Genomic DNA, 26338 nt, shown 5'->3' with positions numbered 1-26338 from the left:
TAATATTGATGAATGTGTAAAGCAAACATCCTGATAAATAATTAAATTGTGAGAATATAATCAACATAAAAATATTACAAAGAAATGTCTGAAATACTGTTTTAAGTCCCCGCTAACGCGCTGGAACACGTGAACGCTCAGCTGCTGAGGTCAGACTGACTCTGTAGGATTACTCTTTGACTCATAGTAGAACTTTTAATTACTGCAGTACACAGTGTAGCATGTGAAGCAGCAGGAGCTCCTCTCTCTAAAATACCTGAGCACCATTCTTGTTTCTCTCAGCAGCTTTTATGCTAAAATTATATGCGCTGGCATGTTGTATTCAAATTGCATGAAACATATGACACAACACAAATAACCATTTTCTTGTATTAATTTCTTGAATTAAAAGGACTTCATTTTGTCCACATTATGAATATTTCAGTGTGACATGAAGCCAACAAAATCTCTTCCCTTTCTGCACATCTTGAGGAGGATGAAACCACTTTCACCATGTCAAGAAAATCAACATTCATTTTTTTGACTTCAACACGTGTTCCCCTTCATGCAGCCCGATGTGTAAGACTCTCTTTGACATACATTCAGTGTCTCTGTCACAATGACTGGATGTGATCATGTTCCTCTGCGCGTGAGTCAGACACGCATGACATCATCAACAATGGCCTGTGCTTTGCTCTAAAAATTGCCGATGCTCTGGTGGTTGGACACGCATACAGGGGTGGTTGAGGTCACGCTTGATCATCAAACCACATTCGTCAAATCCAATAAGTCTCATGGATCAACAGCAACAGAAAAAAACCCATCTCGCCTCACGGAGGCTTTGTTTGTCCGAAAGCTTGACCGAGTATTTCTGCTGTCCATCCCAGACCTTCACCATATGACACATGATGGCTCCTTGATGCATGCAGTCACATGAACACCCATAAGACGATGCGATGACTAAGGCAGGACGATGTGATGTCCCCTGACATCGTGATGTCTCACGCTGCAGTGCAACTATAATGTGAGCTTATTTTCCTACGGTTGCTGCCTTCATATGTGAAGACCATTCTGACACAGTCCTGCTCCTTCTCACTAATAATTTCACTGATTCTGAGAACTGCTTGTAATTCCTCAGACGTGAAAGAATAGAAAGGGATGCCATCAGGCCGGCCCCCCACCCACTTATTGTAATTGAATGGATGTGGGCTGCTATCAAACTCACGCTGATACAATTTCAGGGGAAATGGGGCTGTAGGGCAAATTGGGAAATGAAGTTAAGTTCAATAACTTCTTTGTGGCATGTGATTGTTTGGCTACATGTGATAGTCATGGAGTTTTGCCCTTCTAAAACAAATGTTTGGTGTTAATATTAAAAAGGCCAGAGGGGAAATGAAATGCAGAATAGAGATCTTTAACTGTGCCACAACCACTGAAACTGGAGGTCAGGGGAACAATCATGCTGGTGGCATCCTTCCAGATGATTAAATAAGAAATCAAAGGATACAGAAAGCATTCAAAGAAGAAGAAATGATTAAAAAGTCTACTTCTCGTGTCTTCCAGACGCTGGCAGGTCAGCTGCTGTTAGTGGTGTAATTGTGTTCACATGAGCTCCTGCCGTTTGTCTCATTTCATTCAACAACCGCAACAGTCTCATGTTTGAACTCTGCTCCTGTCTACCAGGCTGCCCACCCCAGTCACACTCACACCTCCCAGCACTCCCATCAGTCCACTCCTCTCTCTCTCTCCGGGTTCCCTCCCATATTATCCATGTTTCTTCACTTCTGTTTTGTTTTCGGCCTCAGAGGACCACCTGAGCCCGTGCGCGTGAACCCAAATGGCTCCAGAGAAGGACAGTGACGGCCTTGACAACTACGCCTTTGCAGTGAGTAAAACATTCACTCTGTGTCCTCGGGAAAAGGAGCTGAAAAGAGTATTTTTCTCTTTTTTAACCCCTGTTTGGGAGGATGCCATTCACGATGATTCTAAAACATAATTTCAGCTTTGTTTGGAAACCAAGTTAATTATCCTACCTGTAAAAAGAAAAGAAAACAAATCCTGCAATCTACTTTTTTTTTTAAAAAGTGAAGGCATCTGGATGGATTGACGTCACATGATGATTCCTCTTCCCATCTAAGGGCTGAGCTTGAAAATTAATACACGGTAACTTTGTTTTTTTAATACAGCAGAAGAATCGACAGCAGGCAGGATAGCGATCAGCTGCGTCATGGACACAAATGAATCCTCTTGGATACATTCCTGCTCCTGCACACTCAAAAACTAACTACTGAAAAGACAACCAGCACAGTTCTGTCCTGAGAACAGACAGAACCGGTCTGGCCTGAAATCCAAATAAAGAAGGGTTCATTGTTTTGACGAAAGCTAAATCAGCTTGGAAATAAATTAACCTAAAAGGTCATAGGTAACTGATTATTAGGACCTTTGCCTCTCGTTTATCTCTCTGTTGTGGAGATATCCATCAAGTGTGTAGGGGAAGAAGAAATAGCAAGTTTCATCAGTGTGGTATAGCAGGACCACCAGACAGCGGCATAGCTGACCTCCAGTCTGTTGAAATATTGTGGTTTTGACATTGGACCTCCAGCAGTGGAGCCCTGATGTGTTTCCCTTGGAGCATTTTTTTACCTCACATATGGGAAAACTGCAGTGTCATTGATTTACATTGTTTCTATGACTACTTTTTAATTCTTATTATTAGACCTGTCATTATGAACAACTTTTATTTTTATCTTTTTACCTCTGGAGGGTTCGTCCCTATGGCAGAATTTAGCCCCGGGACCCACTTGGGGCCATGCTGATCTAAAGCCATGGTTTCAGATGTATCTGTCAGAGTGAGGGCATGAATGTCTCCCATGTGCTCTGTTTCTGTTCGTATTGAAGCTTGAAGGGCGCTTCTGTCACCTACGGGACTCCAAAGATGCAGAAGGGGACTCGTCTCTCGGGGGAGACAGCAACAAGCTGGCCTACTGCGTGACAGACGTGCCTCCTTGGTACCTGTGCATCATTCTTGGCATTCAGGTACGAGGCCACGTTTGACTGCGAGTCTTCACTCATGTCTCCACGGAGAGGCTGCTTTAGTCACGACTGTAATGAAACTATGTAAACATGAGCATCGTGTCACATGAGAGCCTCCATTTAACGTTTCCTTCACGGTTGGTTAGATGTATTTATGTAGGCCTGATTGTGAAATTTGCTTCAGATACAGTGTTTACTTTATTTATGTAACAAATGGGAGTTTTCCTCAGAGCTGCTGATAATTTCTATTTACTCACAAGAACACATTTTCATCATGCTACCATTTTAAAACATTCATCAGCTCATTAAAAGTGTGCCAGGTTTCCACAGTTTAAAAAAAAGCTCATGAAACGTTCATCAAGTCACGCCAACCTGCCGAGGCGACTCTCAGTGAGTTTACCTGTCTTCTCAGCACTGCTTGACTGCGTTTGGAGGCATCATCGCCATCCCGCTGATCCTGTCTCAGGGCTTGTGTCTGCAGCATGACGGCCTCACGCAGAGCCACCTCATCAGCACCATTTTCTTTGTTTCCGGTATTTGCACGCTGCTTCAGGTCACCTTCGGCATTCGGTAAGAAGCAAAGAGAAAAGAGAGGGTCCTTGTGAGCAGGGACGTCATGTTTGATTAAGGGTGGCTGCTCCAGTACACAGACCTCCAGTGCTGATCGCTGGATAAGATACATTAATTCACTGGATAAAACAGTTCTCTGCTGCTTCTTTTAGTTATTTTTGCGGACATAAATCCATCAGTAACGCAGAATGCATTAAGGTGGAAATAAAACCACTCCTGGTGGTTAAACCGGCAGAAAAGAACAATCTCCCTGCTTTCCTCATTGACCTCTTTTAGCCTGCTAAAGCTGCCTTAACCAGGAACAATAGAGCATGCAAAGGCAACAGGATTATCTACGGTAAAAGATCAAATGGATGGATGAGCTTTTACACTCCGATACTTTGAAAAGCTTCGATGGACCTCTTCAAAAAGAGGTTCACTGATTGCATCCACTTTGGCGTGACGCAGCATCACCTCTGTGCTGCAAGTATCAGAGGAAAAATCATATCTGATTTCTGGAGGGCTACGAAGTTCAGTCATGGTTTGGAGTTCTGAACGTGTGCTGCGCTTGCACTCTTAGCCCAGCTGAATATTGGTGTCGCAGTAGAATTAGAGAAGGAATTTCCATCTTATTATGTTTGGAATCTCGTTCTTGCTAAATCCACATTCCACTGGCCCAGCGCCACTGATGGCTTTTCTCTCTCCTAAGACCAGGAAGTACGCTGTAAGTTTGGATTTATGAAGAAAACAATGTTGTGTAGGTAATGGGGGGACTGGTGTTCTGATGTGAACTGTTGGAGGTGATGCAAACTGTATAATGAGGATTACTAAGCAGCAGATGACTTTAATTTAGTTAACTGTCAGTGCTCGCCTCTGGTCACTGATTCTACTTTCACATGGTTTAAATTTCAGTAGATGTGACTAGAAGGAATAGGGTCCATCGATAGAGCTGGGCTGCTCAACTGTTTCCCTTGCTGGGCCAAAACTCTAACTCAATGGACTACAGCCAATACAGAGAGCCCAGCTCACATTTTCCGTGTTCACTTCTGGTTAGCTGGCCATTGGTGTTTTCTGACGGGGACTTGGTTCTGTGGCTGTATTCTGTTGGTGCCAGCAGTTCTGCAGCGGTGTCAACCACCCAAACTGCATTCTCAGACACTCCTGCTGCAGCTGAAGTCAAAATCCAGTTCCTTCATATCATTCATTCATTCATTCATCGTCTTATGCTTATTCCTTTCTATTAAGGGTCGTGGGGGGGCTGGAGTCTATCCCAGTGTCTACGGGCGAGGGGCGGGGTTCACTCTGGACAGGTCACCAGTCCATCGCAGGGCCAAAATAGAGAGACAAACAACCATTCACTCTCACAGTCACACCTACGGTCAATTTAGAGTCTGGATTAACCTGTTCCCCTCTTGATGTCTTTGGACGGTGGGAGGAAGCCGGAGTACTGGAGAGAACCCACACAGGAACAGAACCTTCTTGCTGTGAGGCGACAGTGCTAACCACTGCACCACCGTGCAGCCCAATGGAAAACTTCATTTTCGAAATTACAAAAAAAAAAAAAAATCCTCTCCCCAAATTGCACTTGGTTATTGTAACTTTTCTTTAACAACCCTAAACAATCGAATGAATAAAGTACTCTGCAACTGGAAAGAGGAACAGGTAAACTCATACTGAACGTGACTTGCTGTATACCGGCTGTGTCTGACACATCTTTCACTTATGGAAGAAAAGCAGCTGAACGTAGCAACAGACGAAGGACAGGAGAGGTTCTCTGACCCCGCCCACTCGCCTTGTTAGCTTCCTCACACTGGGCACGCTCACTGGGGTGATGCACTTCTCAGCGTGAAATTTGGTTTGTTTGTTCGGGGTGTTTTTCGTTGTAGCTCTTCCATGAAATATTTTGGCTTTACGTGTTTCACAGTTTGCGAGCGCACGACTACGCTGCATTCTAAAATATATTATATGGGCATCTCATGCTGAGCAGTAGGGCTGAAAATAGTCCCCAACAGCAATTTCTGTTTTTTGGGGGTTATTTTTTTCTTACATTTTATAAATGCTAAACTTTATTCATTTATTTAATATCTGGCTGCTCACTTGGGCAACCTGGAGTTGTGTTTTACAACCCTTTCAATGCCTTCATTGAGTACTTGTGGTTGAGTCACTAACAAGTCACTAAAGCTGATATCTGTTTATCTTGATGTAATTCCGCATGTATCCGTGTCTCCTCCCTGCCTCGCTTTTCATTTCCAGACTGCCGATCCTCCAGGGTGGGACCTTTACGCTGCTAGCACCCTCCATGGCAATGCTGTCCATGCCAGAGTGGACGTGTCCTGCTTGGACACAAAACGTGAGCCTGGTCAATACGTCCTCCCCCGTGTTCACGGAGGTGTGGCAGAGTCGAATGAGAGCAGTAAGTAAACCGCGTCTCTCTGCTCACTTTAGTGGAACTAAAGGACCTCGACCCAATGTGAATGGATTTGTAAAAACAACTTGAAAAACCACTTCCCAAGAATTGATTATGAGGAGAATTCTTCAAACACCGGATTAAGGAAACTGCAGCATCGCAGCCTTGGAAGAAGTTGAGATCTTTTTCTTTAAATCTCACTTCAAGTGGAAGAAAGTGTTGCTAAAAATCCCACTCACAGAAATTAAAAGTGCAATAAAACAATATTTTTTCTTGACCAAAACCAGCATAACATTATTAGACCATACAAATATTGACATGGCACATTCTGATACACCTCCAGGTTCCAGTTGAATGAGCTTTCCCTGAATGGAAAGAAATTGAATTTCCTTGGGAAAAAATTAAGTTATCCTCCTTGTCATGCTTCTACATTTATCCTCTATTATTTAGAATATCTTAAGTCAGTTATAGCTTCATTTATTTGCATGGTCTGTCAGCAACAAATTTGTAACATCAGTTTCCTGTGAGTGGAGGCCCAGATTTGGCCCCACGGGTCCCTAGGTTCCACTCATCCATTTCTTCTAGATTAAATTTGTTGACTGTCGTCCTTTTGCTTCTGCTGTGAGGTCAATGAACAAAATTAAATCACACTAAACAATGTTTGAAATGACATCTAAATCAACAATATTCAGCATTTTAGCTGAAGCTAGTGGTAATGATGAATGACGCTTCCTTCTTTCTCTCGGAGCCATAAGTCTGTTCTCCACCCATACATGTCATCACGATCCTGTAACTTTTATTGTCTGAAAAATATCCACAAAACCAGCATCCACAAATATCTCCTAATGTTTCCCTCTCTAAAGTTTTAACATACAATCTACAAAATGATCAGACAATACTTTGAAAAGCACTTATTTGTTGACAAACATACATTAAATGACATAGGGAAGATATTCCACAACAGTAAAGTGAGCCCTTGAAGAGCTAGCATGCATTTAATGGCGGGATGATAGCTGCAGCTAGCTTACAGAATAACAGTTAGCATGAATGCTAAAAGCTCATAAAAGATTAAATTCACATCCATCCATTTTCTACTGTCTATCCTGTTAAGGGTGGTGGGGGTGGAGCCTATCCCAGCAGCCTTCCCCCTGGACAGGTCACCAGTCCATGGCAGGGCCAACACATAGAGACAGACAACCATTGGCTCTCCCAGCCACGCCTACGGTCAATTTAGAGTCTGGATTAACCTGGTCCCTCTTGATGTCTTTGGACTGTGGGAGGAAGCTGGAGTACCAGAGAGAACCCAGCAGGAACAGGGAGAACATGGAGACTCACACAGAAAGATCCCGTGCTTGAGCCGGGACTCGAACCCAGAACCTTCTTACTGGGAGGCCACAGTGATGACCACTGCTCCACCGTGCCACATCCATCAATCATAATAACAGTGTGTTGCTAAGTGTGTTGTGCAGGTTGTGATGTAATTTTACCATAAACTTGGAAAGAGAGCGAGGAAGGAACAGTCACAGTTAGCAGCTTTGTCAGGTTCAAGTGAGAGAGGGCAAGAAGCGTCTCCCTCAACTGGGGCCACAGGCATTACCAACAGATCAACGCACAATGGATTCAGACGTGAAACTGCTTTAGGGATGTGGTGTACAGAACGCTGGAAACACATTATAACATTCATTGGCATTGTGCAAGTGAACAAAACCCTTTCTGTCTGAGAAGCAGCTGATACTGTGGTGAAGGTATGGCAGCGAGTCCTAGAGGTTTTCATACCACGTTTTCCAACCCTGAAACCAATTTCAGAAATGGAACATAGTGCAGACATCAAAATTGTGAGTAGCAAAAATGCTGTGTTAATATTATTCTGAAAAATTATCTTCAAATTCTTTTCTGCCTCATAACTCACTTGATTGCCGTTACATTTTAACAGGAAGGCCACAAAGTACCAGATCAGTCTCAAGCATGAAGGACGTTACAGTAGGGGGCTCAGAGGTAGTGTGGTCGCCTAGCAACCGAAGGCTCACTGGTTCCATCCTCACCTCCCTCGGTGACCATGTCCAAGTATCCTTGAGCAAGATACTGAGCCCCTGATTGATCCTGATGGCCTTGCGACAGACTGGCGACCCATCCAGGGTGAACCCCGCCTCTCGCCCAGTGTCAGCTGGGATAGGCTCCACCCTGCCCTTTAAAGGAGAAGCCGATAAGAAAATGGATGGATGGATGTTACAGTAACAGTGTTGACACCTTATGTTGAAACGTTTTACTCTGAGCTCCAGTCTTCAGTTGCTTGACTTCAAATTATACTGCAATTATTATCACATGTAGCGCTCTGCTAATTGCCAAACTGACAGAATGAATGCAACCACAAAAAGCTGTAAATTAAACTGCAGAGTTACCATAAACTCTGCAGTTCCCCTGAACTTCTTTATCTCCCGTCAGCTCCTCCTGTTGTTACAGTTTGGTTCAGAATCCCAGTCGGACATGTGACCTCAGAGTACATTCCAGGACCTTCCAGAAATTAATCTGCTGGCTGGTGAAGATACACATTCACCCCTACTGTTGTCTCTCCAGAACAGGAATGGAGCTACAGAGGACTTACAGTACAACTACTACAAGATACATAAAAAAATTGTATGAGTCTGTCACCCAAAGAGATCAGTGGGGAAAAATAAAACACTAGAGCTCACCGGCAGCAGGTACAGTGAGAGTAACTTGTGTAAGCAGCACACAATCATACTTATTTCTGTTAAAAACCTTTGTAATAACACCTGTGACGACAGGTGTTATTACAAAGACCACGGACACAAGCAGCGGAAACGGGTTTCCTCAGGAGGGTGGCTGGGTCATCCTCAGGGGTATGGCAAGAAGGTCCAAACCCGATTGGATGGATGGATGATGGATGGATGGATGGATGGATGGATGGATGGATGGATGGAGAGATGGATGGATGGATGGATGGATGGATGGATGGATGGATGGATGGATGGATGGATGGATGGATGGAGAGATGGATGGATGGATGGATGCATGGATGGATGCATGGATGGATGGATGGATGGATGGAGAGATGGATGGATGGATGGATGGATGGATGGATGGATGGATGGATGGAGAGATGGATGGATGGATGGATGCATGGATGGATGCATGGATGGATGGATGGATGGATGGATGCATGGATGGATGGAGAGATGGATGGATGGATGGAGAGATGGATGGATGGATGGATGCATGGATGGATGGAGAGATGGATGGATGGATGGAGAGATGGATGGATGGATGGATGCATGGATGGATGGATGGACGGATGCATGGATGGATGGATGGATGCATGGATGGATGGAGAGATGGATGGATGGATGCATGGATGGATGGATGCATGGATGGATGGAGAGATGGATGGATGGATGGATGGATGCATGGATGGATGGATGCATGGATGGATGGAGAGATGGATGGACCTTTGTGATGAGTGCCCTCCTCCATTTGTCTGCTCAGCTCCAGGGCTCCATCATGGTGGGCTCACTGTTCCAAGTGTTTGTGGGGTTCTCCGGCCTCATTGGCCTCTTCATGCGCTTCATTGGACCTCTCACCATCGCTCCCACCATCTCTCTCATTGGACTGTCCCTGTTTGACTCTGCTGGAACCAGTGCAGGCAACCACTGGGGCATTTCTGCCATGTGAGTAAAGTTCATTGTAGTAGCAGTAGTGGTACAGTCATAGTGGAAGTGGCGAGTGGAAAAGCAAAAATATACTCTTTTTAAGCCTGCAAATTTCAGTTTTACAACTTATAAAGAAGCAGTACCATAGTATTACTTTGAGTTAGTTCTTGACTAAGCACTGCAGAAATGAGTTTCCAGTATCAGGCATTTTGGTCTAAATAAATGCGATTAAATCTGCTTTCTTGATTCCCTAAATGAACTGTGCACTTAATCTCTTGGCAGGCCAGGAAAGCCTGTTAATGGTTCATTTTCCACGAAGCTGCTTTATTTCTCTGCTTAGCTTTGTGCCACATAGAGTTGCAGTCTGGGTACGTGTACGAAGTATAATTCCTCTGAAATTGTTGTTAAGGAATAATGGAAATTATTAGTCACTCCTCTCAGCTGTCTCTCTTTGTGAAACCAGAAAACAGAAAGTTATTTCCTGTTTTATCTGAACAAATTATCAAAAGAACATTGTATCTTTTGTTTTCCTTCCTTTAACAGAAAAACGACTGCTATCTGCCTGTTCTGTTCTTAAACATGTTAAAGGCCCTTTTCTGAGTACTTTGAATCTAAAAAAACATTTAAAATCAAAGAATACTATCACAGCAGTAAATACTTTCAAATGAAAATGCATTACCTGTAAAAAGTAGAGTAATTCTCAACAAGTTTTCTCTCTCTTATAATAGTTTGGTAGACTGGCTTTGGGTCAGTGGCTGTTGAAGCAGCTCATCCACAGCACCTGCTCCTGCTAACGTTAGCAACGCTGAGGGGCCATGACTCACCTCACCTACAATCTGGATTCAGTAGGACTGAGGAAGAGTCGAGGCTCCAAAGTGTGTGTGTGTGTGTGTGTGTGTGTGTGTGTGTGTGTGTGTGTGAGGTGAAGTTCTCAGCAGTGAATCCATGAAACCAGAAAACCTCAGACGTCATCTTTAAGCCAAACGCCCAGGGCTGACAGACAAACTGCTGGATTTTTTTTTAAGATCACATGATGGAATGAAGCAGTCCAGGTCCTCGATTCAAACACAAACTTGGCCAGTAGCAGAAGGAAAGGACGCCTTGTATCACACCAGCCTGAAAGCCAGCAAGCCGCACACATTACATGCTGGGAGAAGGACGCCGACACTTGGTTTTGATGTCAAATGACAGCGTTTCACGGTGCCTAAAGGTCACGTCTGGTGACGTGTAGAAGACACTGAGTGAATGCATTAAAAGCAGCTGCTGTTACACCATCAGCTGGACGAGACAACAGATGTTTTAGATTTATTATCAAGAGGGAAAGCAGTTCTTCAGTGACACACAAAGGTGCAGATGTTTTTGCAAGACATAAACTTCCCCTTATCAGATGTCAATGATACTGCGAGGCTCAGTCAGCCGGAGCACTTGGCAGATGTGTTCTCCTGTCTGAACCAACTGAATGTGGGACTACAGGGACTCCTGATTTTGACATGCAGGACACAATAAAGGCGATGCTGGAGAGTTTTTTTGAAAACAAATTCAAGACAGGTGATGTTTCCGCTTTCTTCACCTTGGAGAATTACCTGTCTGACCATGAACTGAACCTCGATGCAGAGGTCAGACGGCATCATAGTTCGCCTCATCTCAGATATTTGCAGAGTGTTTTCTCCTGCCTTGAACAACAACATATCTGTGTGGGAAAAGCCTCTCTGCACTTCCCGAGACCAAATACACAAGCTGGATGGATGCTAAACCAGACTTGAGACTCTCTGAGTGTGTGTGTGTGTGTGTGTGTGTGTGTGTGTGTGTGTGTGTGTGTGTTTTCACTTGATGTGAATATGTGGGGGGTGGGGTGGGGGTTGCTGCCCTGCCCATTTGTATGTGACAGTTGTGTGCCAGAGATGCCACTTGTAGGGCCACGCTTTTGTACACAGTGGCTGTAAAATTCCTTTTACCCGTTTGAGAAGAAAACAAGTGCATTGCAGAAGCTTTTCCATGAAAGAAAGAAAAAAAACACAGATACAACATTCCTTTAATTAATTTGTTCTGATAAAAAGGGAAAACAAAGAAGCGATGCAGCTGCTTTCTGTTCGCTGGTTTGAAAAGGGAACAAATTTTAAGCAGAAGTGACTGATATTTTCCATTATTCCATGACAAGAACGCCAGAGGATTTATACTTCATACTCTCTCTCTCTCTCCCTCTCTCTCTCTCTCTCTCTCTCCCTCTCCCTCTCAGGACCACAGCACTGATCATCCTGTTCTCACAGTACCTCCATCATGTACCTGTACCCTTTCCCACATACAACAAAGATAAAAAACTGCACATGTCCCGCGTCTATGTTTTTCAGATTCTCCCAGTATGTATGACACATCCTCTTGTCTTCTTTTACTGATTGACTGTCTTTTTTCATTCAGAAGCTTAAAATGAAAAACCTCTCTTCAGGTTTTGCTTGGGATCACTTTGTCGTGGCTGTTCTGCTACATTCTGACAACCTACAACGTTCTTCCGTCTGACCCGGACCAGTACGGTTACCTGGCTCGTACCGATCTAAAGGGAGATGTAATGGGTCAAGCTCCCTGGTTCACTTTTCCATATCCAGGTAAGATGCTGTGAGAGGTTTCAGGCATATGAAACTGTTGTTGTTGTGTGTTATACACACCGCATCATCCCCCTGATGGTTGACTCCACTTTCAGGTCAGTGGGGGCTGCCGACCGTGAGCCTGGCGGGGGTGGTTGGCATCTTGGCCGGTGTGATTTCCTCCATGATAGAGTCTGTTGGGGATTACCACGCTTGTGCCAGGCTGTCTGGTGCCCCACCCCCACCCAAACATGCCATCAACAGGGGTATTGGCATCGAGGGACTGGGTTGTCTGCTGGCCGGAGCTTGGGGTACAGGAAATGGTACCACCTCGTACAGCGAGAATGTGGGAGCCCTCGGGATTACAAAGGTGAGTTGATCATTGACTCGGCTCTGCAGCAACTCTGACCTGAGCGTTGGTATAATTCTGAGGAATCCGCAAACGCTTTGATTTAAGCTAAAAGAAACTAGAACCCTTCCAGTCCTGAGCTTGTTCGTTCGTTACCAGACATTTTTGTACCTTTGTACGTTGCATTCAAGAGATTCATCTTTTTGACAGGTCGGCAGTCGCATGGTGATTGTAGCTAGTGGACTTCTGATGATTGTCATGGGTGTTTTTGGTAAAGTGGGTGCCATGTTCACCACCATCCCATCACCCGTCATCGGAGGAATGTTCATGGTTATGTTTGGTGTCATTTCTGCTGCAGGAGTTTCTAACCTCCAGGTAAACACTCCGAAACCTTACACGACAAGTATCGCATACAGATGTTTTTATGTGTCTATTTATGTACACTCTCTCCTTGTTTAATATTTTAGTATGCAGATATGAATTCATCTCGAAACATCTTCATTTTTGGTTTCTCCATGTTCTCTGGTCTGGTCATACCTAACTGGATATTAAGGAACCCCAAAGCTATCGCGACAGGTGTTTGGAAAACTTTCAATATATCGATCGACATTTTCTGTCTTGATTATTTGAGGACTGGTGTAACTGTGCTCATTGGGTTGTTGGGTCCAGGTGTGGTAGAACTTGACCAGGTGCTGCAGGTACTTCTGACTACCAGCATGTTTGTAGGAGGCTTCTTTGGCTTCATACTGGACAACACAATTCCAGGTATTATTCAGTTTCATTACTTCATTTGCACTTCGATTCTCGCTCCTCCTGCTGTAGATCTTCATTCTGTCAATGACTTGTTGACGTTTCAGCAGCTTTTACATCCAGTAGAAAAGGATGCATTTGGTAGCAATCTTTTGCCATCCATTTGCACTCGTTCTTTATTTCTAATTTCGGTGCTCAACTAGGATTATATTTTACACAGATGCTGTCAGAATTCCTCTTATGAACCTGGCCAAATCATCATCATTTTCAGATCCATCATTCTAGGGGTCATCCATGGAGATGTAGACATGCATAGTTAATCGCAGTAAGATGAAAGATCCCTTTAATTAGTGAATCACACACAATCCCAGGTAGCAGTCGGGGCCCTGAAGGTAAACTTGTGACCAGAGGGTCCTGGTTCAATCTCTGGTGCCAGCGGGATAAATCTGGCCAGGGGAAGTTAAGAAGTCCTTGCGCCTTCACCCTGACTGCTCCGGTGCAGCTACTCAGTGGCCAGTTTCCAGGTGTGAAGATGCAACTGTGTGACTCTGATCAAGGTGTTCCTACAAAAGTCACTCTCAGCGAGTAAACCCTGAAATGGCAGTTTTTGAAACTATTAGAAAGTGTAGTAGAGGATTCAGGGTTCGAGTTAGAGTCAGTGATTGTATTTCTTCAGCAGTCCATAAAATACGGTGTCACACATTTAACTCATATCCAACAGGATCAAAGCATGAAAGAGGCATACTGGCCTGGAACAAGGCTCACGAGGATGACTCAAGCAACACACTGGAGAGCGGAGAGGTCTACAACATTCCTTTTGGTATCAGCTCTTACATGTCGTCTTCATCCTGGATCCGGTACATACCGTTCTGCCCTCCTGGTGCGCCAAGCTCCACCAATGAATCCAAAGCAGATACTAACACTCTGGAGCCAAAGCAGACTGGCCTTGATCTGGGACATCCAGAACCTTCAAAGATTATCGTCGGAGTGGCTCTGTAAGTTCTGAAGTAAATCCAGCGTGCCATTAAGAGGATTTCCAAAAACATTACCATCGGAGGCAGCTCAGTTTGAACTTTCACTGTGTTAAAGACACTGTACTGTAAAAACAAGGTGCAAAGTATTACATGTGTCTTTTTGAAGTGAAGATATACATGGACGTCTCTTACAGGGTGCTCTGGCACCTAAAAGTACATGCATAGATCATCTTTAGTACAATTTCTGTACAGTCATTTGCAATCACAGAACTTCACATTGTTGAGCATGAACATGGAGTTTTTTATATTTTATTTGTTAACACTGACAAGAAATGTGAATGTAAGAAAATCCATGGTGTGTATTGTTGCATTCCGAATAATAATGAGTTTTTCTGTGCGTATTGTAGAACCTCATGAATGGAATTAAGATTTACTGTGACAATCAATATTTTAATACATGTTTTATTATGTCATTGCACTTTACCTATTTGTGTCTTGTCTTATAGACTAATCAATATATATAAAAAAATCTTCCATAATTAAACTCCAGCATTCAGCCATCACGACGCATCTTGTGCATCCACTCAGTTGGTTTCTATCAAATCCTGCTTGATGGCTTTGTACAAGCTAACAAAAGACTCGGCCCAAACATCTCTCTGGTGCTTCGTGGTGGAGCTGACCATCTGCTGCGTAGTGTAGACCAAGGTCAACAGAGTACGCTCGAAATCGTCCTGATGCAGGTGACCGAGGTGACTGGAAAGGTCTGAGATGAGCCTAAGTACGTCTGAGAGCTTCCTGGGAATGATATCCTCACAGATGATCTCCAGGGTTTGTGTCTTGCGGAGGGAAGCCAACTCAGCGTCTCTCACTGAAATCTCTCCGTCGGTGTCAAAATGAATGCCGGCCAGTAGGATCTACAGGTATTTGTGGAAAAGAACATTGTAACCCATTGCCATTCTATTTTCCTTGTTTTTTGTTGTTGTTGTTGTTGTTGTTGTTTTTAAGAAAACACAGAATACACACCTCAAATAGTAGATGAGCATCATCAAAGGAGTTGAGGAAGATGGGATCCCCCTCCGATGCCCCTCGTTTGAGTTTGCTGACAGCTGGGAACAGGGCTGGTATGCAGAGGGAAAGAAAGAGCATGAATGAGCTGTGTTGCCAGAAGAAAAGATGATCACACTGGCAATTCTTTCCATTTGGGTTAAACAAATGTTTTTGGTGTGATTTCCTGCTGTGCGTGGTGGGAATCTTGTGATCTGCTTGAACTCGTGAGTGAAGAAGTCACGAGTTTCTCTCTGAAAGTTATCCTCCCCACAGTACCATTTACAACTAGACATGTAATACATGAGAAGGCTCTCAACACAAAACAAGGCGCCCAGAAAATCACTTTGTACATTTTATATAACATCAACAACATGTAGAACTTCTCCCTGTGACCCAGGAGGTCATGAGTAGACCTGTTAAATTTAATAGATGCTGTCTGGACTTGGCTAGAAAACCTGTGTGTGTGAGATTCGGTGACATCAAGTGGTAAATTTTCAGATTGCAACCCCTCCTCATGCGCCACTGGTGACCTGAGGATTGATCAGGTTCACGCATTCATTTGTCAAACGCTTAAAACCTCCAAGAGCACAAGCTGGTCTGCCAGCAGGCAGCCACAAATTCAGAATCTGAGTGAGGGGAACATGACTTGACTTCAACGACAGTCAGGAAAGAGATAATGATTGTCCTGTGGGGGTCCGCACAGATTCAGACTGTTAAAGTGTGAAAGTGTATCTGTTCACACATGGGAACTGATTTAGTGGGTGGGGGGTGTCATACGCATGTTAGCAGTTCAGTGCCCAGCAGCAGACACCAGCGTGCTCCAGGCTGTATTATAAACCACTTTTTACTACAGTAGAAGTACAAACAGTGGGATTTGAAGGAGATCCATAAACTAACCAACCCCAAACAGATGGAAGGCTTGTACATTGAATGCCTCCTGGTGATAAACACACAGTGGGAATAATCACAGTGCTAATTTAACTATACTGAGGGAAACTTTTCCATTTACCAGCATACAGCTGCCTACTTTTACTCTTCCCAGCTTCCGTGTTGTTGTGAATGTTTGGTTGTAAACTTTTAGATCTTGATTCTGAGTTTTTGATATGGACTCCAGTTTTGTATGGAGTTGTATTCATTTTTTAGAAATGGACTTCCTTTGTGTGTACTTTTAGTGACTGACCCGCCTTGTCCGTTCATTAGTCTTCACAACCGTGATGACAGTATTTCTTTTCTGATCAGCTGCCTCCCAGCCCTCCAGTTCTTCCACCTGTTTCCTGTCATGTGATGAGTTTGTATTTCAGGCCGGAGATACACGACTTGCTTTGTAACTGCAGATTCGTCAAGACTGCATTGTGAGTGTGCTTGTTCACAAACTGTACTTACCCATGTACATTTATTGGAGGATTCCTCTAGAGGTCACATCAGGCGTGTAACATCTGGATTTGGATTATTGGAAAAGCCCAAAGAAGAAGAATGACAAACGAAGAAGATTGTATACACTGAGAAGCATATTAGCTAGACAAAGCTACGTACTGTACTTTCTGGAAAATGTTCTAAGAGGACCAGTGACAGATAAAAGTGCTCAGCTGTCTGCTGACTTCCAACTTGGCCACTTTTACCGGAGTGAAAGCCATGACATGTCATACAGATGTGGGTGATTGCAGAGTTGATCTGTTAACTTCTCCAAAATCTTCTGCCATTGTTGTCCCATCACCTTTCACGTGAGAGTTGTTTGTCTCTGAGGACGTGCACAACGAACTCTCCTTTGTTTGGATGTCTTTGTCGGTCCTTGTTGGGGCCTCTTGTTGTTCCTCCTGCCTTACATTGCATTATACTGGTTGTTAAAATTCAATCCTGCGTTTGGGACATACAGAAGCTGAACTAACACAATTACAGGTACGCAAATCATATTTAATTAGCACTAGTTACTTGGAGACAGTGTATGCAAGTAGGGACAAAAACTGTGTTCCACTTGGTAAAACTGAATTTTGGGTGCAGTATTACAGAAATTGAGTTTCTACACAAGCCCTTTTCCAACCAAAGTTGATTGTGTGTGTGTGTGTGTCTGTGTGTGTTTTTTTTACAACGATACCATTCAAAATTTTCTCAACCTTGAATCTGCGAACTTAAATGGTCCTTGTTCTCACCAGTTTTGAGGAAACAAGGCAGGCCTTGGACTGCACAGGTTGGGTCACTTGTTCATCACTATACTGTAGGACAGTGTGGGGGGGGGGGGGTGAGGAGGAGGGGGCCGTGAGACGTAATGACGGTTCACAAAAAGAAAGAAGTCCCCTCACGCGCAAACCCGATTTGAGAGTTTTGAATAAATTATTTGCGGGTGAGAGTGCATTGAACTGTTCAAAATTAAGAGGACTGATGCTGGTTAATGGGGAGTATGCAGTCTTCTTGTCCATCAATCTATAACTTGAGGCGTGATCCCATGAATAAGAGAAAGCCCAGCAGTCTTTCGCCATGTTGAAGCAACGGGTCGATCTTCAGCTCTCTGCTCATTTGTTATTTTCAAAACAGAAGCAGGCTGATGGAGGAATAAATCCTACAGCAATGAGAGCAGTGATTCCTGGACATAGCAAAGTTGTCAAGTCTGCATGCGAAACGTCTGTGTGACGATGGAGGCGGCCACAGTGAGGAGCGCTTCTCAGCTCTGTGTGTGTGTGTGTGTGTCTGTCTCTGTGTATGGAAGGTGGGGGGGGGGGGGGGCTCTGTGTGTGACTGGTAGACCGACTGCCTGTCAGCAGAAAACATTGTGGGCCACAGACACCCAGTGTAGACTTGTCCCCCTCAAAACACCTGAGCACGAATAACGACACATTTTTACTAATTAGTTACTGAGCCTCATTCCAGCTACTCAACCCTAACAACCAGTGCCTGTGTTGGGACTACCAAGGTGCTGTAGCTGGAGATGAGCAGCTCATTCAACAAAACATTACATGATCCTGACAGAAAATTCAGCTCAGCGAGCTTGGAGAGGTCATGCCAGCAGGGATGGTTTGAAAAGTGGGAATGCAGCATTACGTTGAAGAGACTGACTTCTCTTCCTCTGAAAAAAAGTTGCTGCTGCTGCAGGGTTAATGCAGGGATGCAGGGATGCAGGGACGGTGCATGTGCCAAAAGAGGATTCTGTAACTAGAGAAGAAGACAAAAGTTTACCCAGCATGAGTTATCAGAGATGCATTTTAATCAGACTGTGTCCAATCAGTGCAATGCTCTGAGCTACAGCAGTGCAGGTTCAAAATACTGCCCTGACAGTCGTAGTACTTTCATTTGGCTCAACTAAGTTCCTCTGCCAACAAGGGACGCCAGTCAGAGGACACAGTCATCATGATGGTGACCTGTAGCAGCTGATGTGGGAGGGGGAACACTCAATGCTGAAGGCAATGAGAGCAGTGAATCCTCAATTGGATGTTGGATACAATCCAAAACGATACTCTTGAAATGTTTGCTCATGCCAGACAGCGAGAGCTCATCACTGAAACTCCACTCGGCTCTTTCTTCAGACAGCAGATGGAATGATGGGCGTCAGTGCTTGTGAGCCGGTCTCCCGCTGTCCCCAATTTGTGGATCCAACTTTGGAGGCACAGAATTTGTTTCTTGGATTTTACAGTGCATGTGGCCCACCGGCAGAAACACTGTTCTTATGCATCAAGGATATTTTTCTCTGTTTCAACTTGCCACTCCACTGGCTGCAAAGACATTGTTTTGACGGTGCATTTCAAGATATCTAAATGGTTCATCCACCCATCCATCCATCCTGAAGTGTACCATTATTACTTTCAATCTGTAATAATTGTGATGGCTTGTGATAGTTGTATCAGGCTTTGAGTTGTGATCTTAATTGCCCCTCGGGGATAAATAAAGTTATCTGAAATCCATCCATCCATTTTCTTTCGCTTATTCCTGTTAAGGGTGGTGGTGGGGTTGGAGCCTATCCCAGTGGCTTTCGGGTGAGAGGTGGGGTTCACCCTGGACAGGTCACCAGTCCATGGCTGGGCCAACACATATAGACAGACAACCACTGGCTCTCCCAGCCACGCCTACGGTCAATTTAGAGTCTGGATTAACCTGGTCCCCTCTTGATGTCTTTGGACTGTGGAGGAAGCTGGAGTACCAGAGAGAACCCAGCAGGAACAGGGAGAACATGGAGACTCACACAGAAAGATTCTGTTCCTGAGCCGGGACTTGACCCCAGAACCTTCTTGCTGTGTGGCGACAGTGCTGACCACTGCTTCACTGTGCTGCCTTATCTAAATGGTGTCTAAGCAAACCCAAAGCAGATTGCTGAGTTTGCCTTTACATCTATTGTGGTAAACATGCATCGGACCTCATACTGCAAGAGGCCGGGAGAAAAGTGACCCTCATTGCAGGCACATCAGATTTGGGCCAAGGAGTAGTTTTTTATCATCAGCGACTAATTTGATATGAATGCAAAGCTCCATTCCAGTCTCCTTTTGGCTCAAAGAAGGTTGTGTACAACTCACAGGGACTTTACTCAAGTCAACGTTGCATTGGCACCAGTGCCATTTCATGTGTCATCAGTGCAGGTATGGTACTTTTGGAGACCTCAAAAACACTGGGGAAAGATAAGCAATGGCTGAGACGAGGACCGAGATTGCTGGATTGTACTGGCAGGTGAAATGAGCGAGTACATATGTTGGACTGGTGTGCACCGAGGCTGCCATTGGGCCCTCTGAGGCACTGGCCCGACAGCTGAGGCAGTGGCCTAACAACTGAGGCAGTGGCCTGAAGCCTGCACTGCTCACACAGCGCTGGATCACATCCAGGGGCTTCAGCAATGAACAAACATACTCAGGAAGGACGATTCAGTGAGACAGCTCATGGAGAACGTGAACATCTGCGCATCCCTCTAAGATGAACTGAACTCTGGCACGCCTCCACGATAACGCCAAAAAGAAAGAGGAAACGCACTCGGTGCTGTCATCAAAAACTTGCCTGGTCTGAAAGAAGTTCACACTCCTCCATCCAGGGACAGATCCTGTTTGCAAACCTTCTGCTCTTTTCAGGAGGTTGCAGAGTTTCTTTCAGGATTCACCAACCAGGAGGCTGCCTGGCTCCAAAAAGGGACACACCTGTTTTTTTTACACAACGACATTCTGGACAGACTGGATGTATCACCTGGTTACCAACATCAACACACTAAAGCCACCTTTAGTGCCCTTTATGTCACGGTGAGATCTGGTATTTGAAAATGTAAAAATCACATTACCTGATAGTACTGGAGTTGTGTATTTACGTAAGCATTCATTAAACTTATTAGTGTGTGTGTGTGTGTGTGTGTGTGTGTGTGTGTGTGTGTGTGTGTGTGTGTGTGTTTGTATGTGTGTGTGTGTGTGTGTGTGTGTGTGTGTGTGTGTGTGTGTGTGTGTGTGTGCATGTGTTAAACTGGAATGTAATGTGTGCAACACCCAGACAGGTAGTGGAGCTTCCATTGTGTAGCGTGGAGGTATCTTATGCGATGGGTATGAGAGGGTTCGTTCAATACCAGTGCTGCCTGGCTAAGACTGGCAGCCCCGTGCTGGGTTCTTGTTGCAGACCACTCTTTCTATAAAACTACAATGATGCAGTGTTGTGAGTTTATTCCCAAGCTTGTTTCTAACAAACTGGCCCTTTTAGAACTCATGAAGAGGGGAAATTTCTTCATAATGCACAACAAAACATGTTCATGCTTTTGCTCCATGTGACTGGTAGATAAGGAACCTTGGAAGGTATAACGGCAAGCAGGTTTCCTGGTGCAGCAAACATGGTTCAATGTGTTCACACCAGGATGTGGACACTCCAGGAGTGGATAATTAATGGCATGCAGGGTGTGCATTTCCAGTGGCGTGACCCCTGACCTTCCAGACGACTTCTATCTTCAGGGGATGAGACGAGACCTCAAACTTCAAAGGCAGCAGAGGAATCAAAGCTGCAGGTACCCATGAAGTATACAACAGGCTCCAGATGATTGGACCTTAGGGTGCGTGGGTTTATCATTCATCCTGCAGCTCATGACTTGGACCATGACTAATCTAATCTAGTGAGTGTAAGAACGCAGTCATTGGTTCAAAGTCGGAGCACCAGGAAGTGTTTTGTTGCTTTGCCTCTGTACATAATGTAACACACCTGGCAAACTATGTTGAGGGGCAAACGATCCGGAGCGGACAGAGAGATTTACATCATTGTTTTCATTTACAGGCCAGAGTCTCCCTGGATGGTTCTTATCAACAGAGGAGCTCAGGTACATGAAGGATGAGCTCCAGGTAACAAGGTCGACTACAGTAAGAACAGATGTTGGGTACGAACGAGGGGAGGGCAGGCATTGACTGTGATAGGCAGAGGAGGGAGTGAGTGCATTAGTGTTTGTGGACAATGATTTTATCTGCACCAGTGCATTTCAAAGCAATTTGTCGGGAGCGTGTGCAATGTTGACCATGTCTTTTACTTGTTAACTATATACAATACAAAGGAAACACATGACAAACACAAAGAACCTACAAATCGCATTGCTCCAAAGATGATGTAGTTCTAAACGGTTTCTAAAGACTGAGGCGTCCACACGAGCCAGTCACAGTGATGGATGTAAGTTTATCAGAATTCCCACCAGCTTCATAACTGCAGGTGTTCCCCCTGAGTTGCGAGGTCATGTTCATTCATCTACACTCACCAATCACTCACACCACCTCACAATGGCTTTTTGCCCCCCAAATATTTGAACTTGTATATCCGTATTTGATCACAGTCATGGTAGTAATGTGAAAATGAAGCAAGTCAAAATTATTGAAAATCAAAGGCATCAAATATTACAAAAATATGTAGCATGAGTTGTTTTTCCCCATCCATTTTGTCCCTCTAGTAGTCTAGCAGTTCTGTGTCAGACGGCAACATGGTCACGTTCGTTCATATTGCACCCGCTCACATTTGGACCGCTCCCAGAACCTGCTCCTGCTAATGTTAGCAACTAAGAATGCAGGACGGTTCAGAGCTTTGACTCAAGTTAGCTCCAATCTGGATTTCGTTGGACTGAGGAAAGCTGAGGCCCCAGTGTATTAAGTGAAGTTTTCAGCAGTGAATCATGATGTCAGGGCACCTCAGACAGAACCTTTGAACAAACACCCAGGGCTGACAGACAAACTGCTAGAGTTTTTTTTGTTGAGAAAACGCAATGCGATAAAGCAGTCCAGGTCCCCGATTCAAACATGTGCTGCACCAGTAGCAGAAGGGAAGCCGTCTACTGAGCCAGACTCCACATAGCAAAAGTCGGCAAGCCGCACACTGTTGGTAAGCAGCTGTGTCCGCCATTAGCCAAAGAGATGACACGCGTCTGGCAGCCAGACAGGTAACAGCTCCAAACAACATATCTGAGCCAGGAAAGCATCTCAGTACTCGCGGTGATCAAGACAGAAGCAGGATGGACACTGAGCTGGCCCTGAGCCTGACGCTGACGTCAGTTGAACCAGACTTTGCAGGGACCCCCTTCACGTTGGGCTTGTGTAAATTCACAACACTCACTAACGTGCTGGTCAGCGATCAACCTCTTTAATCCACCGTGTGTTGGCAGCGCTGAACCTTCAGCCTGGTGCAATGATCTATGGGACGTGAGTTCGGTGCCAGGTGAGGGGTCAGCCTGAGCGATACCAGCACGTCTTGGCTCCCCTCATCATCTGCACTTAGCTTAACAAACATTCATGAAAGTGTGAGTGTGTAGTAGTTTTCACTGGCTATGCATGACTGTGCAAGAGAGGGAGGCTGCCCACTGTTCTGTGACGGTTATGGCAGAGAGACAGGTTGTAGTCTTACCACCTGGCACAGTGAGGCTGACGATCAAAATCGGTTAAAAAAACAAGTGACAAAATTGTCTGTTACTGACAGAGTCATGATGCTGCTGTATTTTTACCACCGGTCATAGCGGTGGCACTTTTTTCTGAGGTGGTACTTCAGATTAGACAGTTATTTACTTGCAATATACTCCCAGGATTGGTGACAATTCCACTCAGAGCAGGGGTGAGGTCATGTGGGGCTCTCGTGTTTGGAGCCTCCACCTGCGTGGCAGCTTCAGCTGACAGGGTGACGTGCAGTAATTGTTTGGTAAACACGAAAAAAATGCAGCATTTATGCAGACTCAAATCAAGTAATGCAGCACAGACCTCATGTGTTTACCAGCTGAAATTTGCTTCAAAGGAACCACAGACGCCAACGATCGAATAGTGATGAATCAGCGATTCCAGCTTTTGATGAAGACGGGGAATTTATTCATTTTTTTGTCTTCCTGTCAATGAAAAAGATATATTGAGGCATTCTAAACCGGTTGAGTGATTGTGCTGCATTCACTCTCTAGTGGTGTGTTTGGAGTGAGACGTAGAGGCAAGAAATACAAAAGAGACACGATCCTGCATCATGAGACATCTTGCTCTAAAGGTCTGAATATCCCAGCGGCTTTTCATTCACTGGAAGAAAACGACTTTCCTCTCTTTGTCTTCCCTCTCTCCTCCTTGACTCAAGCCACTGCCTTCTTATTAGATACAGATGCAGATGACATGCTGGATGAAGGTGACGTTAAAAATATGCCTCTGCTCATTGTTTTGTTTTTTTGAGTTGTTTTTCTTGTGTTGTGCTTTGTGCCGTTATATTCAAGGGTGAGATTTAACACTCCATTGAGAGGGAAATCAGAAATTACATAACATAACATTCCATGAGGATAGCCTAATGGAAGAGCTCATTTTTGAAATACAAGAGGGAAAAATAATAAACAAAACACTACTCATTTATTCAGTGTGTTAAAAAACTCTCAGGTTAGGTCATGATGACGAGTGGACATGGTTATGTTTTCACCTTGTCCATGTGAAGACGCAGTGCTGCGTGACTGGCACGGATCCACAGCCAAATTGCGGAACAAGTCCAGAGTTGCCATAAATGATGCACAATTAATCAAAATCACAATCTGTCTTACTGCTGTTTTCACATTGCAAGAAGGCAGTACTTCTGAAAGGCTAATTGTGTCTCAAAATACCATTTTAACTCATGATGATGCTGCAAAGTTGTCCTGTCTATTTCACAGACGCATCTAAACATCAGCTCATGTAAATGTAAAATTCCCTGAAATATCAACAATCAGCCCAATTAAAAGAGTTCAAAAATGTGCAGCCCGAGCCGCTGGTATGTGTTTCCTCTGCTGAGTGACAGACACCTTGGATATCAGTGTGAAATCATAAAGCAATGTTAACATTCTGCTTACCTTTACCTCTTGAAGCGCCTGTTCTGAAGCAGCTGTAGAAAAGACCCACTAGAACCATCCTCCAGGGCAGCATGGTGGCCTGGAGACCCCGCCAGTGATGAGCTGATGCTGGGGAGAAGTCTGCTCAGTCACCCAACCGTCCAAGTGTCTCTCCTGATGTGTCTCTGTCGTCCTTTTCACTTGGAATCAGCTGCTTCACTCATCATTGGACAATCATTTCTTGTGTTTTCTCACTCGGTCTGCTGTTAGGATTGTGTTCTAGGTCCTGCTCCCATCCACATATCACCCCCCCCCTCTCTCTCTCTCTCTCTCTTCACAAACTGACGCTCAACATCTGACTGCAGCTGGTTGTCATCATCTTCAAACACTCATTTCTAATTCTGTTTGCACTGACCACTGACAGGTAGATGGTTAGTAGTACTTCCTGTCATTAATAGGTTATTAGCATCGCTGTAGCAACAGCTCTGTCACTGGTTTAAATTGGACTTTCCCTTTCTGAGAATAAAACAAAAGTGTACTAGTTTGAGTAGGTGAGTTGTGTTTTTGCTCCTTCCAGGTTAAGTCAGCTCTGTTGCCACCAAACGCGGGGGCTCACCCTGGCTCTCACTTGGCTCGTACTGGGCTGGGGTGCATGCGGTGGTGCCAGGATGACCACCAGGGAACTTTGTGGTCTTTAGGAGGACGAAAGTGGAAAGTTCATACTCCAAACACGAAACCAAGACATGTAATTGTTTCTGACAATGCACACACACCCCAATCTCTGGACAAAAAACACAAACTGAAACCACAAAGAGAGACTTTGTTCACTGCTTGGCACGCTTCACCTTCGCCCGGAGCTCAGGGAGCAGCTACCGGTAAGGCAACCGTATAAAAACTTCATTTGTTTTGACACATTCATACCATTTTACATCCCCACTGATACCAGCATGGGAGCACAACATAGTTGCACTCCCGAAATGTTATTTCCATCATCTGTCCTCAGGAAGATGTTTGTGTGACTCTGAATCAGAGATTGCCGCCTCTCAGACGGAGATGTGGCAGTCGCGCTGCTGCAGAGGAATGCGGAGCTGGCTGAGCCGTGGCCTCCGTGCAACCTCCAAGAAATACAGCTCAGCAACGCAAAATAACACATCATTCTTTCAATCGGCAAATTAAGCAAAAATGTTGCTGCAGGCTTTGCCCCAAATAATTTCCCAACTGAAGAGGGTGTGCTCAGTCACTGGCTCAGGGTCGAGCTTGAGCCTCTTCCCTAACAAAAAGCACCCTGGTGAAAGTGAGGATTGAGGACACAGATTTAAGACAGGAGGACAGGACATGCCTCTGCACTGACAGCAGCTGTTACACAACAGGAAAGGAAAGCGTCCACATCAACTCTCATATCCTGCTGCATTTTTGCACTCTTCTGCTTATAATAAGAAATTTGGTTCAAAACTGATGAAACGATCCATTCTGGAAGATTAAATTTAGCTCCGCCTTGTCGAAGTGAAACACTGACACGTCCATGTGGATGTCATGATGATTCAGTAAAAGCCCGTTTCACAGATGATATTCTGATCCTTCCCTACCACTGAAGCTCTCACATTCATTTGTATGTCTCTGTAACGTGAATTCCTGCATATGAAATGCTCATCTGCAATTTCTTACAGCGGTCCCAGCGATCTCGCTGCGTTTCCTCAGGAGCATGGTGAGCGTGTCCCTCAAAGATTAGGTCATCCGCGAGGGACTCGGAGAGGAGTCGCTGGTCCTTTGTGTCTTGAGG

The 26338-nt window shown here is 44.7% G+C and overlaps 2 protein-coding genes across 2 annotated transcripts; one reads left to right on the top strand and one right to left on the bottom strand.

Moving 5' to 3' along the window:
* Positions 1 to 1703: 1703 nt before the first annotated feature.
* slc23a4 (solute carrier family 23 member 4) lies at positions 1704 to 14830 on the top strand. Its single transcript, XM_086207643.1, has 12 exons — positions 1704 to 1864; positions 2878 to 3015; positions 3425 to 3582; positions 5815 to 5974; positions 9470 to 9651; positions 11870 to 11990; positions 12077 to 12233; positions 12329 to 12582; positions 12772 to 12936; positions 13029 to 13137; positions 13231 to 13326; positions 14033 to 14830. Exons 1-12 carry the CDS (start codon positions 1817 to 1819, stop codon positions 14308 to 14310), a joined length of 1866 nt encoding a protein of 621 aa, XP_086063769.1. The 5' UTR covers positions 1704 to 1816; the 3' UTR covers positions 14311 to 14830.
* LOC147258203 (protein FAM180A-like) lies at positions 14643 to 24747 on the bottom strand. Its single transcript, XM_086207644.1, has 3 exons — positions 24580 to 24747; positions 15309 to 15403; positions 14643 to 15199 (listed from the first exon to the last, which is right to left on the bottom strand). Exons 1-3 carry the CDS (start codon positions 24650 to 24652, stop codon positions 14870 to 14872), a joined length of 498 nt encoding a protein of 165 aa, XP_086063770.1. The 5' UTR covers positions 24653 to 24747; the 3' UTR covers positions 14643 to 14869.
* Positions 24748 to 26338: the final 1591 nt, after the last annotated feature.

This window comes from Aulostomus chinensis, chromosome 7 (genome assembly GCF_037954235.1).
Source record: "Aulostomus chinensis isolate RoL2024-O1b breed Wild chromosome 7, RoL_Achi_v1.0, whole genome shotgun sequence".
NCBI lineage: Eukaryota > Metazoa > Chordata > Actinopteri > Syngnathiformes > Aulostomidae > Aulostomus > Aulostomus chinensis.
Note: the sequence above shows the minus strand (reverse complement) of the source record. Positions and strands in the feature narration are given on the sequence as shown.